Source organism: Bufo bufo, chromosome 11 (genome assembly GCF_905171765.1).
Source record: "Bufo bufo chromosome 11, aBufBuf1.1, whole genome shotgun sequence".
Taxonomy (NCBI): Eukaryota; Metazoa; Chordata; class Amphibia; order Anura; family Bufonidae; genus Bufo; species Bufo bufo.
This window is the reverse complement of record NC_053399.1, coordinates 46088514-46105962: the sequence shown is the minus strand read 5'-3', so window position 1 is coordinate 46105962 and position 17449 is coordinate 46088514. Positions and strand designations below refer to the sequence as shown.

Sequence of the window (17449 nt, the reverse complement as noted above, 5' to 3'; positions counted from 1 at the left end):
CGCTTACTCTAGTTTGGAGATGTTTCGGAGCTGACAGATACCCTTTAAAAAAAAAAAAAAAAAAGTAAAATAAAAAACACTCGTTTATCAGGTGATCCTGTCGTTTATGCAGGCACCATGCATCTGCTGCTCAGAAACCATGATTCTGTATGAGGATGGTTGTTAGCACCACTTGGCTGGACCTGTAATGGAAAGATTACCTACCTGCTTACCGGCGCCGGCTCCCTGCTCCTTCTCCTCCAGGCCTGCAATGCTCCTCTGGGCTCTCTTGATGTCAACATCCAGCAGTGGTAAAACCGGCTCCTCTTACATGATGCGAGGGGATGCAGTCTCTGCCGTGGCCAGTGATTGGCTGCAACAATGTCAAACTGGATGTTGACATCGTGGGAACCTAAAAGGAGCTTCAGAGGCCTGGAGGAGAAGGAGCAGGGAGGCAAGTAATCTTTCCTTTACAGGTCCAGCCAACTGGGGTGTTTGCCAACTCTCCCCCCCCCCCCCCCCCCCCCCATTCTTGCACAACCCCTTTAAAGTAAACCCCTGGCCAAAAATAAAAACATGCCAGTGCTTCAATTTCTCATTTGTGGAATCTTCTGATCGCAGCTCAACCATTTTCTATACAGACTTTTCCTGCCTCCTAACTTATAGGCGTAAGATATTAGTCAAAATTAAATCTTGTTGAGGGGTCTGCTGGTCCCTGCTCCACCCCCATCCCCGTGTCTGACATGGCTCACAGCCAATACACTGCTAAATGGGACATCACTTTGGGAAAGGTCCTGATGGGGCTAGAGTGAGGCTTTTCTTATTATGTGTTTGCAGAAATTGATGAACTACATGTCCTAAAGCGGCTCAAAATGCAGCCAAAACTTCCCAAACTTTAAAATCTTTTGTTAATTCATAGTATTTGTACTACCCTGTAAATGGAATGGCTGCAACATGAGATATTGCAAAGGAATAGAAAACTAACCACGGTAAGGGTACTTTCACACTTGCGTTGTGAAGATCCGGCAGGCAGTTCCGGCGCCGGATCCGGAAATCCGTGTGCAAATGGATAGCATTTGTAGACGGATCCGGATGCAAATCCATCTAACAAATGCATTGAAACACCGGATCCGTCTCTCCGGAAAACCGGATCTGTTTTGCCGGAACACTTGGTGCCGGATCCGGAATTAATGCATTTCAATGGAAAATAATGCCGGATCTGGCATTCCGGCAAGTGTTCCGGAATTTTGAAGGGAGAAAATATCGCAGCATGCTGCAGTACTTTCTCCGGCCAAATACCGTAAGAGTGACTGAACTGAAGACATCCTGATTGCTCTCCATTCAGAATGCATTAGGATAAAACTGATCAATTTTATTCCGGTATTGAGCCCCTAGGATGCAACTCAATACCGGAAAAGAATAACGCTAGTGTGAAAGTACCCTAAGCAAATTATACCAAACATTAAGAGCTAAAAAAAAAACGTTTACAAGAAAAAAATTAAAATATCAAAAAGCAATTAAAAAAATCAGACATCATGGCATAAAGTATTACAGAAATGGAAATCTTACTCACCACCCCTGAGATCTGCAGAAGCCGCCAGATAAGCAAAGTTATCCAAACTAATGACATCAATGATTGGACTAACCACACGGGTGTGATCCTATGAAATATAACATATGAAAAAAAACACAGCAGTTCAGTGTCTCCAGTGTCTTCAGTGTCTCCTATAGAAACAAGATGGGTCTGGGGTGTAGCTATAGGGGGTACAGAGGTAGCAGTCACTACTGGGCCCAGGAACCTGAGTGGGCCCATAGTCCCTTGTGCCGCATAAGAAGACACCGGCATTATAGAAAGTGCATGCTGGTCAAGTTACACCTCTGGCTGGAAGCAAGGGGTTAGGTCAAGAATTTGGCATGGGGAGGGGGAAGGTTCAATTTTTGCCTCAAGCAGCACAAAGGCTATGTGCTTCCCGGCCCCTGGTCACAAAGCACTGAGGGAAGGGGGCCCAAGCTAAACTCTTGCACCAGGGCCCATGAGCCTTTAGCTACGCCCCTGAGATGGGTCATAGGACGGGTCACGGGTGAGTAGAAGGGAATCTGTCACCTGTAAAATCTGTATAAAACCAGGAACGATGCTTGGTAGTGTAGGCTCCATCTGTTAGAAGCCACCTTGCTACTGGTAGATGGGTCCAACACCATTTTGATCAAAAATGTGCACAAAGAGATTGCAATTTTCATATAGTAAGTACTGCAGTGTCGCAGTTCATATTTATTCATGTGTCTAATGTTTGCATGTGTCTTTGCACATGGCAGTGTGCTGCTATTTGTAGTCCTTTTTTTACTTTTACATTGCAGTCATGGTAGTGTGCACTTATGTTTGGAGGTGCTGGTCTAACTTTTTTTTTGCCTTGTAGGGCTGTCACAGCTAATTACATTAATAACTCTCTCTTCCTGAATTGTTGCCGCAACTCTGAGAAAAATTCAGTTTAATCAATATACAAATTATTCCTTAAAGGCGTTGGCCCATCTTGGACATTGGGGGCATATCGTGTGGGCCCCACCTCTGGGACCCGTACCTATCCATATAACTGAGCCAGCAAAGTGAAGGAGGGTGCACCGCGCATGCATGGCCGCTCCCCATTCATTTCTATGGGACTGCTGAAAATAACCAAGCACTGGCTCGGTTATTTCCGTCACCTCACAGAAGTGAATGAAGTGGTGGCCATGCTTGCGCGGTGTGCTTCCCAATCATTTCAATGGGACTTCTGAAAATAGCAAAGCACACCACTTGGCTATATTCGGCACTCCCATAGAAATGAATGGAAGGTGGTCGCGCATTTGCGGAGTGCAGAGGAACTAGGGTGCACTCTCAGTGAACTTAAAAGGTTGTGCAGTGTTAAGATATAGATGATCTATCCTCAGAATAGATCATCTATATCAGATTAGTGCAAAGAGTCGGTCACCAGCTGACCTGATACTGATGACCTATCTTGAGGATAGGTCATAAATATCTTGGCACTGCACAACCCCTTTAAGATATAATTTGAATACTGATTAAACAGCATTTTTCTAAGAAATTCAATAAACAGATTGGGGAGAGATAGGTATGGATGTCATTAGGTGAAGCAGCCCTTTGTGTCTTTTTGGTAAGGATTTTACAGGTGTCAGGTTCAAGGATTTTTGTTATTCTAAAACTAATACCCTTCCACCTTCATCAGACGCCATTCTGCTTTTTTTTTTCCAGATTGGCATCTCCATTGCACTACATTGCTCCCGCTCTGTTCTGGCTCCTAATATGCAAAACGAGTAGCAAAGGTACTGTGACGAATACCACACCTCGTGCCCGCTTGACGTCGCTTACGTCGAGCTCACGAGACGCAGTATTGTCCCTGGTTACCAAAAATGTGACATTACGCCCTCCAGGAGGAGCAGGTAAGGTCAGGTTGGTACACTTTACACACACACCTCCTGTCCACGCGGGCACAGAGAGGCAGCAAGCTGAGAGAGCCTCTTCACTGCCACAGTGAAAACAGCGCTGTCTCAGCCTGGGAAATCTGCCACCAGCTTCTCGTTTGATATAAGCCCGGTCCGCTAACGGGATTATATAGGGTCAGAAACCAACCCGCGGTAGCTTAAAACTAGGCCAAAACACGGATGTGGGGATTCGTGATCGAGATACAAGATAGTACAAGATTAAATTATATATATTTAATCGCCGTAAGGGCACATTAGATTTAACACAATATACACAGAGAATATGAGGTGGTCTGAGGTTACAGATACGGGTTATATGGGTACAACAGGGTTAAGCAAAGTAAAAGTCAGTTACCAGGTAAGATAAAAGTTCCTTCGGGTTGTGAGAAGTTCTTTGCTGGAGTCCACATGAAGGGCCGTGATCTCAAGTTCCTGGGTCCCTCTAAACACATTTGTAAGATGTGACCCTTCCTCAGAGAAAGACACGGCCGCTTGCTGGCCCAAGCCTTTTAACCTGTAGCCGGCCCGGCCCCTCCCCTCCCGGCCTCAGGGTGGGGTCCACTCCCCCTCTTCTGGGCTGGCAGCAAATGACCCACAAAACCCTTTAGGGTTCATAGCTCCAAACCAGAGGGTCACAGGGAGATGGTTCTGGGACCAACAGACCTGCCTGGGTTCCGGCTACAAGTAGAGTCCAAACCTGGTACTGTTATGTGGTTTCTATGGGAAGATATAGATATCTCTCTCCCCTGACCTCGTCCCATTAAACAAAGACCATGGGCACGTACATCGTGGCCACCGGGACACAAATATGTATCCGGTTTGCGCCTGCGATGGCCAGGCTATTCATAATTCCTTATGAAAGGTAGGTGCCAACATGTCTTGGAGGTCTCATTGATCCTGGGCAAGGGCTGATACCCCCCTGCTGGGGATTTTCCTGCAGGATTTAGCTTGGCTCCAAACTGGTGGACTGAGGTGTGACCTTCTCCACCTGGGCCCTCCTTGAAGCCTGGACCCCCTGGGGCTTTCTTCCTTGCCAGCTGACACTCAAATGGCTGGAGGGGGGGGGGGGTGGAAACCTATTTTGCATGTACACTGAACATGCCAAGAGGTAAATAGAAATGCAAATGAGCTCTTAACAAGCTTTGCCTCTAATGCCACCAGATGTAAGGCAGCTATCCTATAAGTCAATATTCAGCTCTTAAAATAAGCCTTGAGACATGACTTGGATATTAAATAAGCCAGCACCTCATCTGCAGACAGCTGTTTCGGGGTGATTGCCCCTCATCAGTGCAGAGCAGAGAGTACTGGCTTAACTGGGTAGGAGGCCTGTGTCCGAGCAAGGGGGAACTAACTCTCCTTAGGGAGAGAGCAACTTAATCAGTGTGAGCAGACTTATAGGCCATATATGCTCCTCTGGAATTCTGGGAGGGAAGAAATGCAAGAGCTGAATCAAATGGCAATCAGGGCTGGGGGCTTTGAAACAGGGCCCTCCTGTGGAGTTCACTACCTCTGCTATCTGTCAGCAAATGGGGGTGTGAGGACATGGCTGACAGTAAATATTAATCCATATTCCTCACAGGTACAGAGAGGAGGAGACCTCTGCTCTCCTCAGTGGATGTCTTCTTCACCATGGCTGCAACGCTGTCCAATCTCTGCAAACCGCTTCACAGCCAGGGCGAAGACAAGCTATTCTCACAAGATTTACCAAATCTAGCAATTACAGCCTATGGAAGCAAGAAATTCCCGACAAATGTCATTTTGACCAGAGAAGAAGATGAAACAGTAGAGGAGAAGAGGAACCAAAGATCCAGAGCTCAGGTCCAAAGATGCAGCACTCGGATCTTTGGTTCCTCTTCTCTTCTGTCTGTCACATCTTCTCTGGTCAAAATGGTGCTGGTCAGGAATTACTTGCATCTATAGGCTGTTCTCGTGAGATTTGGGATATCTTGCATTAACAGGAAGATGTCCACTGAGGAGAACAGAGCAGGGTGGAATGCGAAAAAAAAAATAGCATGATGGCATCTGATGAAGGCAGACTAAAGCAGAAAGTACTAGTTTTTGAATAAAAATGCAGTGACAGGTCCTCTTTAATAATGATTTAGCAGCGGGGGAACATCTCTGCTTGAAACTCACCTCCTTGACTCTCTGAAGCAGAGGCTGAAGCCACTCATTGTTGACCTCACAGTGGCTGTCCAAAAAAGTGAGAATTCCAGCAACAGCTGCTTCAGCTCCTCGAACCCGTGAACGGATCAGTCCTAAAAGCCAAGAAATGAAAAGTCAAGTTTTTAGCATTCCTTTATCCTAACCTTGCACTGATGAAGGACTGCTGCATGCAAGCTGTAAGACATACTTTTGTACACATCAGGCAGGCTTCATGCACACGACTGCATTACAGCTTTGTTTTGTACAGAATAGTAAATTGGGCCTTTCACTTTATGCGGATGGCTAATGAGGTTTGTGACATGCTTCATTAGATGGTGTATATACAAATAAATTCTCCTCTAAAAGTAACAGAGTCAGTGCAGCTGCCCAGGGAGGCTGTACAGCTCTATACTAGGATGTGTGCATGAAGTATTAAAAAGTTATTCCAGGATTTTACTATTAATGGCTCGGATAGGACACCAATATCGGATTGCTGAATAAACCATTAAGGTGCCCATACACAAAGAGCAAAGTAGGCCCACCGATTTTGGTGGGACTGACAGACTTTCTTATATGCATTTCATAACTCTCCACAACACATGAAGCTGGCAGAAAGAAGGGTTGAGCATTTAAACATGCCCAATATCTTCTTCTCATAGAAGATTTACCACCACCAGAGGCCAACAGCAATTGAACATCCATATAATTTACACCTTCAAGCTGTATGGACGCTCTTGATGCATATTTAGCCGCTAAGGAGAGAAAGGATGACTTTGCATGCCTCCACCCTCAGTATGGGGATTCCTGTTTTTGTTGTGTATAGTGTAAGGCGGGTGCCAATATAAAGGGTGGCAAGGTTTATTTTTAATATCCAAGTTTTTAATATTGGTGACCTATCCTCAGGATAGGTCATGTGTATCAGATCAGACTGCCACCACTCCTGCCGATCAGCTGTTTGAAGAGACCGTAGCGCTCCGGTGAACGCGGTGGCCTCTTCCTAGGCAAGTGATATCATGTTCGAATATGCAAAAAGTAGTGGGCACCCCGGATAGGTTAGTCGGTGCTCAGTGATAGGAGTAATCCATAATTACGTAAATCAAAACACCTCGGAACCAGTGTCTTTAAAAGATGCTCCAAAATGTACATGAAAATGGCCAACACTAGTGTTTTGGTCCTATATATTGGACCTTGTTCATGGCCAAGTGCAGCATGTGCTGACAGGAAGGGACGTGGAGGTTCAGACAGACGTGCCATGACATCGTAGAGCATCTGTCTGAACTTTCAAATTCCTTCCTGTAAGCACATGCTCTGCTCGGCCGTGAACAAGGTCCAAGTTACGAGACCGAAACACTAGCGTTGGCCATTTTTTAATGTACATTTTGGAGCACCTTTAATAAAGACTGTTTCCATCTAATAGAGTGCCAGATTTTTTTTATTTAAGTGACTTTACGTTTGTCGGTCACAAGGCCTAGGCGCATCTCAGTCACATTCAAATAGATCGCACTGTGCTTGGTATGCTGGAAGGAGGCACCAAAGCACCGCAGCCTCTTTAAACGGCTGATCAGCGGGGGTACGTGAAGCCAGACCCCCACAGATCAGACACTGATGACCTATCCTGAGGATAGGTCACCAGTACTACCACCTGGAAAACCACTTTAAGCTATTAGAAAGCATACATTATAAGGCTGGGTTCACATATGCAATGTGAACTCCGGAAGTCTGCTCCAGCGGTATATATTTTGTCCGGCTGAAAGCCAGAATCTATGCTGGATACATTGAATTCCGGCAGTCTGTTCCTCCACCAGAAAAGACTGCCGGAGTTCACATCGCATATGTGAATGCGGCCTTACACGGTGATTATAAACCCCTCTGGTAACTACTACACAGTCCCTTCATAGAGCCCCCTTTGTCAAGTATAGTAATCCACTTTACCATCTCACAGTAAAACCACTAAGAAACCATAATCTCACAAAGTAAATGCATTTTAAGGAGTTGTCTGGGTTCCAATAAAACTTTGATAGCAACAATAAATGTCTTAAAATAACAAAAGAAGTGTTACTCACTATTTTCTCCCCTGCCACTTCCTGTGCCGCACTCCATTTCTCCCCACCAGTGCTTGTTCTACTGGGTGCAGCGGTGATGTCCCGTATGCACAGCATCACCTCTGCAGCCGATCACTGGCCTCAGCAGTCATGTGCCATACACGTTTGAGGCCAGTGATTGGCTACACTGTAAGATGGTGTGTACAGGATGTCACCACTGCAGCCAGGAAGATGATGGCAGGGAAGAAAAGTGGTATTATTTTAGCACAGTTACTGCAAAATGTTATTAGAAGTCAGACAACCACTTTTCCATGCTGCTCAAATACTTACAGGACCAGGAGGCCAGGAAATGTGATCAAATGCTCTATTTGGAACCAACATAATACCGCAACTCATGAACACTGACAGAATTCACCAAATGCTCAGAGAAACACATCAGGCCACATTTAAAAGCTTCCCCCCATTAGCACTTTGTTAGCATGAATCTATATTCTAAGCACAGAGGATGGTATTCAGGCCTCATATAGCAGTTCCTATAGATTACGCTTCATCACACTTTCCATCATGCATAGCCCATTAGATTGTACTTTCACAGGACACTGAGCTAATGCTAAAGGAACTGAATTTCTATCAAAATGAAACCACCTCAAGAGATTGGAACAATTACAGCAAAGTGAGAACATTCGTATTTGCTCATTATTCAGCCACAAGCACCGAAGATGACTGCATGTACTACATATATTATTAGATACAGTTTCTACATCTTAAATTCCCAATTGCCAAAAGGGACATTTTTATGTCTGAGGACAAACACCCCTTTTCTGCATGTCCTCAGGAAACTCCATCAATATGTAGCTCTTGGCATTAGAGGATAAGCCCATGAAGACATAACATCCCAGTTCTGTAGACCACTATTGCTTTACTTTTGATGGGTTGTAATACTTTCACAGTCTTCTCAAGAGAAAACCACCATAATCATCATGGTAATGTAACTGCAGCTCCTGGCCGGAATACGAGGGGTGTTCAATAAGTTATCTACCTGAACAGGAAAACAAAATGTTCTGAGACAACTGAACTTGCTACTTTTCAATGTAATCCCCCTTGACTTCACAGTAATATAATTTAAAAGGCTGAAAAAGAAAAGACCTCTGACCATCCAGTTCATCCTGTTATCCTGCAAGTAGATCCAGAGGAAGGCAAAAAAAAAAAAAAAAAACTTGGAGGTAGAAGACAATTTTTGTATTTTAGAGGGAAAAAATTCCTTCCTGACTCCAATCAGGCAACAGAATACCTCCCTGGGTCAACGATCCCTCTAGTAACTATAATCGGTAATCTTATTACATTCCAGAAATACAGGGTGGGCCAAATACACCTTAATAAAATGGGAATGGTTGGTGATATTAACTTCCTGTTTGTGGCACATTAGTATATGTGAGGGGGGAAACTTTTCAAGATGGGTGGTGACCATGGCGGCCATTTTGAAGTCGGCCATTTTGAATCCAACTTTTGTTTTTTCAATAGGAAGAGGGTCATGTGACACATCAAACTTATTGGGAATTTCACACGAAAAACAATGGTGTGCTTGGTTTTAACGTAACTTTATTCTTTCATGAGTCATTTACAAGTTTCTCTTTGTTTACAGCCATTGACATGTCGCCGAGGTTAACACGTGAGGAGCGGATAGAAATTGTGTTGATGTCTGGTGAACGCAGAAACCGGGTCATTGCAGCAGATTTCAATGCAAGACACCCTACGAGACCACCCATCTCCCATGCTACAGTTAGCAAACTGCTTGCTAAGTTTCGTGAAACTGGTTCAGTGTTGGATTTGCCAAAATGTGGATGCATGAAATCTGTCTCTAATGAAGAAACATCAGTGGCTGTCCTAGCTTCATTCAGCAAGAGCCCACAGCGTAGCACTCGCTGCATGTCACTGGAGAGTGGCATTAGTCGAACATCCCTTCGGCGGATATTAGCTAGAAATGGCACCCTTACAAACTCCAGCTACTGCAGCATCTCAACGAGGATGACCCAGATCGGCGCACTGAATTTGCAAAACAAAAACTGGAACAGGACCCTCAGTTTACGCAGAAGATTTTGTTCAGTGATGAGGCAAACTTTTATGTGAATGGTGAAGTTAACAAACAAAACCACCGCTATTGGTCTGACACTAACCCACATTGGATAGATCCCTCCAAGACTGTTGGAACAAAAAAATTGATGGTATGGTGTGGTATATGGCGTACAAAGATAGTGGGGCCATTCTTCATCAATGGAAACCTCAAGGCCACTGGATATGCGAAATTGCTACATGATGATGTGTTTCCCTCATTATGCACTGAAGCTGGCACGTTCCCTGAGTTTTTCCAGCAAGATGGTGCACCACCACATTATGGGTGTCAGGTCCGAGCATTCCTAGATGAACAGTTTCCTGGAAAGTGGATTGGTCGTCGTGGGCCAGTTGAATGGCCCCCAAGGTCTCCCGATCTGACCCCCTTAGACTTTTATCTTTGGGGTCATCTGAAGGCAATTGTCTATGCTGTGAAGATACGAGATGTGCAGCACCTGAAACTACGGATACTGGAAGCCTGTGCTAGCATTTCTCCTGCGGTGTTGCTATCAGTGTGTGAAGAGTGGGAGAAGAGGGTTGCGTTGACAATCCAACACAATGGGCAGCACATTGAACACCATTGTTTTTCTTGTGAAATTCCCAATAAGTTTGAGATGTGTCACATGACCCTCTTCCTATTGAAAAAACAAAAGTTGGATTCAAAATGGCCGCCATGGTCACCACCCATCTTGAAAAGTTTCCCCCCTCACATATACTAATGTGCCACAAACAGGAAGTTAATATCACCAACCATTCCCATTTTATTAAGGTGTATCCATATAAATGGCCCACCCTGTACATCCAGGCTCATCTTGAACTCTTTTAGTGAACTCACCATCACCACATCCTCAGGCAGAGAGTTCCATAGTCTCACTGCTCTTACCATAAAGAATCCTCTCCTATGTTTGTGTACAAACCTTCTTTCCTCCAGACGCAGAGGATGTTCCCTTGTCACAGTCACAGTCCTGGGGATAAATAGATGATGGGAGAGATCTCTGTACTGACCCCTGATATATTTATACATAGTAATTAGATCTCCCCTCAGTTGTCTTTTTTCTAAAGTGAATAATCCTAATTTTGACAATCTTTCTTGGCACTGTATTACTGTTATTACTTTAGTTGCCTTCCTCTGAACCCTCACCAACTCAGCTATGTCTGTCGCGTTTACGGGAGCCCATGTTTTAATTTCCCAGTCTATATCTGGGTAGTTAAAGTTGCTCATAATAACAACCTCATGATCTGCCGCCTCGTTCATCTCCTTTAGTAGAAGATTTTCTGCGGACTCTGGTATATTAGGTGGCTTATAATAAACTCCAATCAATATTTTATTATTGTTTTTGCCTCCATGTATTTCTACCCACAGTGACTCCACATGTTCATGTCCCTCACTTGATGATCCTTTTCAAACAGACTATAAGTTAACCATCCAGTCATAGCTATCATCCAGCCAGTTATTCCCACTATGTCATAGTTCTCCTTAAACACAATTCAACACACTTATTCCACTTGCCTCCAGTGATCAGATGCCTTCAGAATAGAAGACTTCTTACTGCTGCAGTAACCCTGTTACCACCTCTTTTGACTGCATTATGATCAGGAAATTTCCCCTGAGGAAGCTGACGCAAAACAAATGTCAGGGTTTTGGAGGTGCCATCAACCGGGTCTGTACTTTATTTATGTGATCTTGATCATCTTCTTATCTAGGAGGGTGAACCATATGGTCTGATTTTTTATCTTCACCTATTCCTGAATGTATTTACGGTTTCATTATGTACAATTACTTCTGACCCTCTTTTGCTGGTAGACTCCTTGTGTATGTGTTGTCTTTGCCTTACAAACAAGTGATACATGTTTTTTATATTTTGGTCTTAAATAAAGATACGTTTTGATATACTTTGGTGGCTACATTTGTGTACGTGGTGCTTGGGTTTTTCCACATAAGAGTTGTTGGCTATTGGCACCTGTGATTTATTTTGAGTTGATAATTTAGGCCCCTATTTGGGGTTTCCTTTCAGTTTAGGTCTGATTGATTATTATCAGGAAATTGTTGTCCACGCAGAAATTTATTCAGGTTCGGAAAGAGAAAGTAATCACTGGGAGCCAGGTCTTGACTGTAGGGGTGGATGGTTAAGCTCCATGAAGCTGCATTCAGTTTGTGATAGCACCTTGTGATTTGCGAGACTTGTGAGCTGGCACATTGTCGTGAAGCAGCTTCTGTATCCCAAAAAATTGTTGACATGATCTTTCCAGCTGACTGCTGCACACAAATTTTCTTTGGAGTTGGTGACCCCTTGTGCTTCTGTTGCATGGACTCTTGTTTGGCCTCAGGATCATGGTGGTGGACTCCGGTTTCATCACATGTAATAACTTTAGAATAGAAGTCTCCTGCATGTCTAAATTTTCTTGACTAAATTGGTATCGACAAGTTTTTTGCTCAAGTGTTTGAGGCACCCACCGGGAACTGACCTTTGACATCATCAAAACATCATGAATGATACTGGAACTGTGCCAACTGAAATGTCTACTTCATGACCTATAACACTGACTTTGACCCGACGATCTTCCAAAATCATGGCCTCCACGTTACGGCACATTTCCTCTGAAGATCCCTCGACAGTTCGCTCTGAACGGAGGTCATCTTCAGTTTATTCCCTACCCCCATATAAACTGCTTGGCCCAAAACTTAACTTGGTAGTAGGAAGGTGCATCATTACTATATATATACAGAAATCAATCCTTTCATGGATTTCTTTCGGCTTCTTTTCTTCTTTTGTAAGGAATTTAATCACGGAATGAAGCTCCCTTACTTTCTTTGTAGACCTGCACAGTACTGCACTTGCCATCCTGTCACTTCCAGTGCTTTCATCAGACTGAACTGCTACTCTGTGTTGCATGTCCAGGCATGTCTCAACCTGCACAGACAAGCTCTGGTCTCTAACACCGACAGAACATGCTGGGGTAGATAACTTACTGAACACCCCTCGTACCGGCCATCATCTGAGAACTGAAGGTCTGTTAACAAGAGGCATTAGACTTAAAATGGGTTCTGCACTTTGTTTAAACTGATGATCTATCTTCTGGATAGATCATCAGCTTCTGATCGGCGGGGGTCCGACACCCGAGACTTTTATCAACTGGCCTGGGCGGGGCTAAGCTCCATTCATGGGAATGGAGCTTAGCCGCGCCCAGGCCAGTGATACTAGTCGTGACGTCACTGGGCCAGCGGTAAACAGTGAGAAGGCCGCGGCACTGCTGGAGTGCCACGGCCTTCTCAAACAGCTGATCGGCGGGGGTCCCGGGTATCTAGAGGATAGATCATTAGTTTAAGTTTAACAAAGTGCAGAACCCCTTTAAACTTCAAGTGATATTGCATACAATCTGTTGGTTCCTAGAAGCAGGACATTCAGACTATAAAAAGGACCTGTCACCTCTCCTGACATGTCTGTTTTAGCAACTACTTACATTCTCCATGCAATAACAATTCTAGAGCATTCTTTTCATATAACTATGTTGTGCCATTCCTCTGTTATTCCTGCTATAAGTTTATGAATGAATTGCCAGCAGTCTGCAATAAAGGTTCAGATGGATGTTATCAGTTGGGGGATGTCCCTGCATTGTCTGATACTGGCCGCACAGACTGGATAATATCAGACCGTGTAGGGAAACCCCCAACTGGTAACACCTAGATAGGCTATTAGGGCAGTGATGGCAATTCATTCATACACTTCTGGTAGGAATAAGAGAGGAATGGCACAACATAGATTCATAAGAATAGTTGCTTCAGAATTGTTAGTTCAGTGGTTACTGAAACAGACATGTCAGGAGAGGGAACAGCTCCTCTTTAACCGCCTCCGGACCGCCTAACGCAGGATCGCGTTCCGGAGGCGGCAGCCCTGCGCAGAGTCACGCATATACGCGTCATCTCGCGAGACGCGAGATTTAGCTCAAAGCCGGCCCGCGCATGCGCATCGCGGGCCGGCAAAAGTTAGAGGGGGAGTCGGGTCATCAGCTTGCCAGCCAATGATCGTCGCTGGCAAGCTGATGATTTTTTAAAAAAATCGAATGAAAAGCCAGATAACACATTATATTTGTAAATATGATGTGTTAAATGGCTTGTCTGCTCCTCTGCTGGTCCTTTTCGTCGGTTGGTTCCAGCAGAGGAGCAGACATCACAGTGAGTAGCACCAAACACTACACCTTAGCCCCAGATCACCCCCATCACCCCCATCACCCGAATTAACCCCTGGATCACCCCTGTCAATCACCTAGTGAAAGGAAAAAAGTGATCAGTGTAAACTGTCACTTTTTTTTTTCACTGGTATTGACTGATAGGTTTTAGGATAGTTTAGGTCCCTTGGTTAGGTAGTTAGCGATCGGTTAGCGCCCAGCCCACCGCACCGCAGTCACTGATTCGCTGATTAGCGTATCGCTAATCAGCATTGGTACTTTTATAGTATCTGTAAGTGATCAAAACTGATCACAGTCAGATTTATAATTGTATTAGTGTCACCTTAGCTCGCCCTCCACCCAAAACGCAGTGTTTGCCCGATCAGGCCTGATCGGTCGCCCACACGTGCGTTCACCCACGCCCGCCCCGCCGCAGTGACGTGGGTGATTTTTACACAAGTGTGCCCCTCTTCAGGCATTTGTTCCTAGAACAGATTGGCTGCTGTGGCACCGTGCGACCTAGTCGCCGGGGCTTCCCGCAACGGCTTGCTACCACCCGTCTTGCAAGGGGGGAGAGGGCTGCCTTGTGTAACGATGAACTGCTCGCGGTGAAATGGAGAGACAAGCGTGACATTGCTCTCGTTTTACATGCTCTCCTCCATTCACGCAGACACGACAATACAAATTGAAAGGGCAACCCGTGTCATTGAAAAGCCCCTCTCAGTCCACGACTATAATGCGCTCATGGGGGGGTGGACTTCAATGACCAGATGTTGGCTCCCTGGTATAAGAAGGTGTCTGTATATTTGATTCAATTGGCGATGTACAATAGTTTTGTTCTCTACAGTAAGGCTGGAATCCTTCCTCAAATTTCAGGAAGAGATCATCGCGAACCTCCTGTATCCAGGAGGTTCCGTGGCCCCAACCACCAGTGTAGTTAGCCGTCTACACGAGCGACATTTCCCCAGTGTCGTTCCTAGTACCTCAACCCAACCGTCACCCCGAAAAAGATGTCGTGTCTGTAGCAGGAGTGGAATAAGGCGTGACACCCGCTATTTCTGTCCTGACTGCCCTGACCACCCTGCCCTATGCTTTGGAGAGTGTTTCCGGAAGTACCACACACAGGTACACTTAGCATAGGGATTGCATCTCACAGGACAGGCACACAGGGCTATTAGGGCCCTTTTACTCACAGCTGCTGCAAACCTCTCCTTTCACCTGGGATAAAGTGCATAATGTACTTCGCCACATCTTTGGGCGATTTGCGCTTTGCACATTGTCCCATGGGGAAGGAGAGGTTTGTCCTATAAAGGTAAAAAAATAAAAAAAATTAATCACCGGTAAGCAAAAAAGTTAACGTTCAGTTCAAAAGTTTATATGTTCTGTTCAAAAGTTATTATAAAGTTAATAAATTTATTGCTTTGCGGCCTGGTTTTTTCTTTTTTGTTTTGTTTTTTTTACCTTCTAGGTGGACCAACCGATCGACTAGCTGCAGCACTGATGTGCATTCTGACAGAAGCATTGCGCTGCTGTCAGATTACACAAAAGTCGGTGTATGCGGCGCTGCAAGACGAGATTTCTCCTCTGCAGTAAAAGATACGTTTGCCGAGGCATATGAGCTGAGGAGGCGGCAGTGTTCATATACTTTGGCAAACACTTTGTATATAAAAAATAAAATCCCGGCAATGATTTATTCATCCACATCGATTGATGTGAATGGAGAAATCGGGTTTGCCAGGGCATACGAGCTAAGTGGGTATGGATGTTGGGCGGAGCTCCTATGTCCTGGCAGATGCCTTTCCCCTCCTTTTTTTTTTTTGGCAGAGATTTTTCCATCCACATTGATCGATGCGAATGAAGAAATCTGTGCCGTTCATTTTTTCTTTCAGCCCAGAGGCTGAACGGAAAAAAAAAAATCTCATTACCCGTATGCTCAATATAAGGAGAATAGCAGAAACTCCTAATGCTGGCCATGCATGTAATGATTGCGGAGACCCTCAAATGCCAGGGCAGTACAAACACCCCACAAATGACCCAATTTTGGAAAGAAGACACCCCAAGGTATTCCATGAGGGGCATATTGAGTCCATGAAAGATTGAAATTAGCGGAAAGGGAGACTACAGGGAGACTATTTATACTGCCCTGGCATTTTAGGGGCCCTAAAGAGTGAGAAGAAGTCTGGGATCCAAATGTCTAAAAGGAATGTGGGCCCCTTTGCGCATCTAGGCTGCAAAAAAGTGTCACACATGTGGTATCGCCGTACTCAGGAGAAGTTGGGTAATGTGTTTCGGGGTGTCATTTTACATATACCCATGCTGGGTGAGAGAAATATCTCGGTCAAACGCCAACTTTGTATAAAAAAAATGGGAAAAGTTGTCTTTTGCCGAGATATTTATCTCACCCAGCATGGGTATATGTAAAATGACACCCCAAAACACATTGCCCAACTTCTCCTGAGTACGGAGATATCACATGTGTGACACTTTTTTGCAGCCTAGGTGGGCAAAGGGGCCCACATTCCAAAGAGCACCTTTCGGATTTCACCGGCCATTTTTTACAGATTTTTACAGATTTTGATTTCAAACTACTTACCACACATTAGGGCCCCTAGAATGCCAGGGCAGTATAACTACCCCACAAGTGACCCCATTTTGGAAAGAAGACACCCCAAGGTATTCGCTGATGGGCATAGTGAGTTCATAGAAGTTTTTATTTTTTGTCACAAGTTAGTGGAATATATGAGACTTTATAAGAAAAAAATAAAATAAAATCATAATTTTCCGCTAACTTGTGACAAAAAATAAAAAGTTCTATGAACTCACTATGCCCATCAGCGAATACCTTAGGGTGTCTACTTTCCGAAATGGGGTCATTTGTGGGCTGTTTGTACTGTCTGGCCATTGTAGAACCTCAGGAAACATGACAGGTGCTCAGAAAGTCAGAGCTGCTTCAAAAAGCGGAAATTCACATTTTTGTACCATAGTTTGTAAACGCTATAACTTTTACCCAAACCATTTTTTTTTTTACCCAAACATTTTATTTATTTTTTTATCAAAGACATGTAGAACAATAAATTTAGAGAAAAATTTATATATGGATGTCGTTTTTTTTGCAAAATTTTACAACTGAAAGTGAAAAATGTCATTTTTTTTTCAAAAAAATAGTTAAATTTCGATTAATAACAAAAAAAGTAAAAATGTCAGCAGCAATGAAATACCACCAAATGAAAGCTCTATTAGTGAGAAGAAAAGGAGGTAAAATTCATTTGGGTGGTAAGTTGCATAACCGAGCAATAAACGGTGAAAGTAGGGTAGGTCAGAAGTGTAAAAAGTGGCCTGGTCATTAAGGGTGTTTAAGGTAGGGGGGCTGAAGTGGTTAAAGAAGATGACTACTGTGTTCAACACTAGGATTACTGAACGATAGTACAGGACAATGTCTGCCCCTGATTATCTGATATCTACAGCTTTTCTTCCAGGTACATTCACATAAATTATCAAGATAACCCCTATCCAAATGCCCTATGCCCGGAAGCCCG

General features: G+C 44.3%; 2 protein-coding genes across 2 annotated transcripts in view; one reads left to right on the top strand and one right to left on the bottom strand.

The window, feature by feature from the left end:
• Window positions 1–8200, bottom strand: part of LOC120981453 (polypeptide N-acetylgalactosaminyltransferase 16-like) — a 39026-nt gene extending 30826 nt beyond the window's left edge. Inside the window, exons 1-3 of the mRNA XM_040410993.1 lie at window positions 8182–8200; window positions 5587–5708; window positions 1553–1640 (exon numbers count right to left, since the gene is read on the bottom strand). Of these exons, the coding sequence (XP_040266927.1) occupies window positions 1553–1640; window positions 5587–5708; window positions 8182–8200 (229 nt within the window). The remainder of the gene's footprint in view (window positions 1–1552; window positions 1641–5586; window positions 5709–8181) is intronic.
• A 44-nt stretch (window positions 8201–8244) lies between these two features.
• LOC120981452 (sorting nexin-6-like) overlaps window positions 8245–17449 on the top strand; it is a 24702-nt gene continuing 15497 nt past the window's right edge. Inside the window, exon 1 of the mRNA XM_040410991.1 lies at window positions 8245–8310. Coding sequence (XP_040266925.1) covers window positions 8245–8310 — 66 coding nt within the window. The remainder of the gene's footprint in view (window positions 8311–17449) is intronic.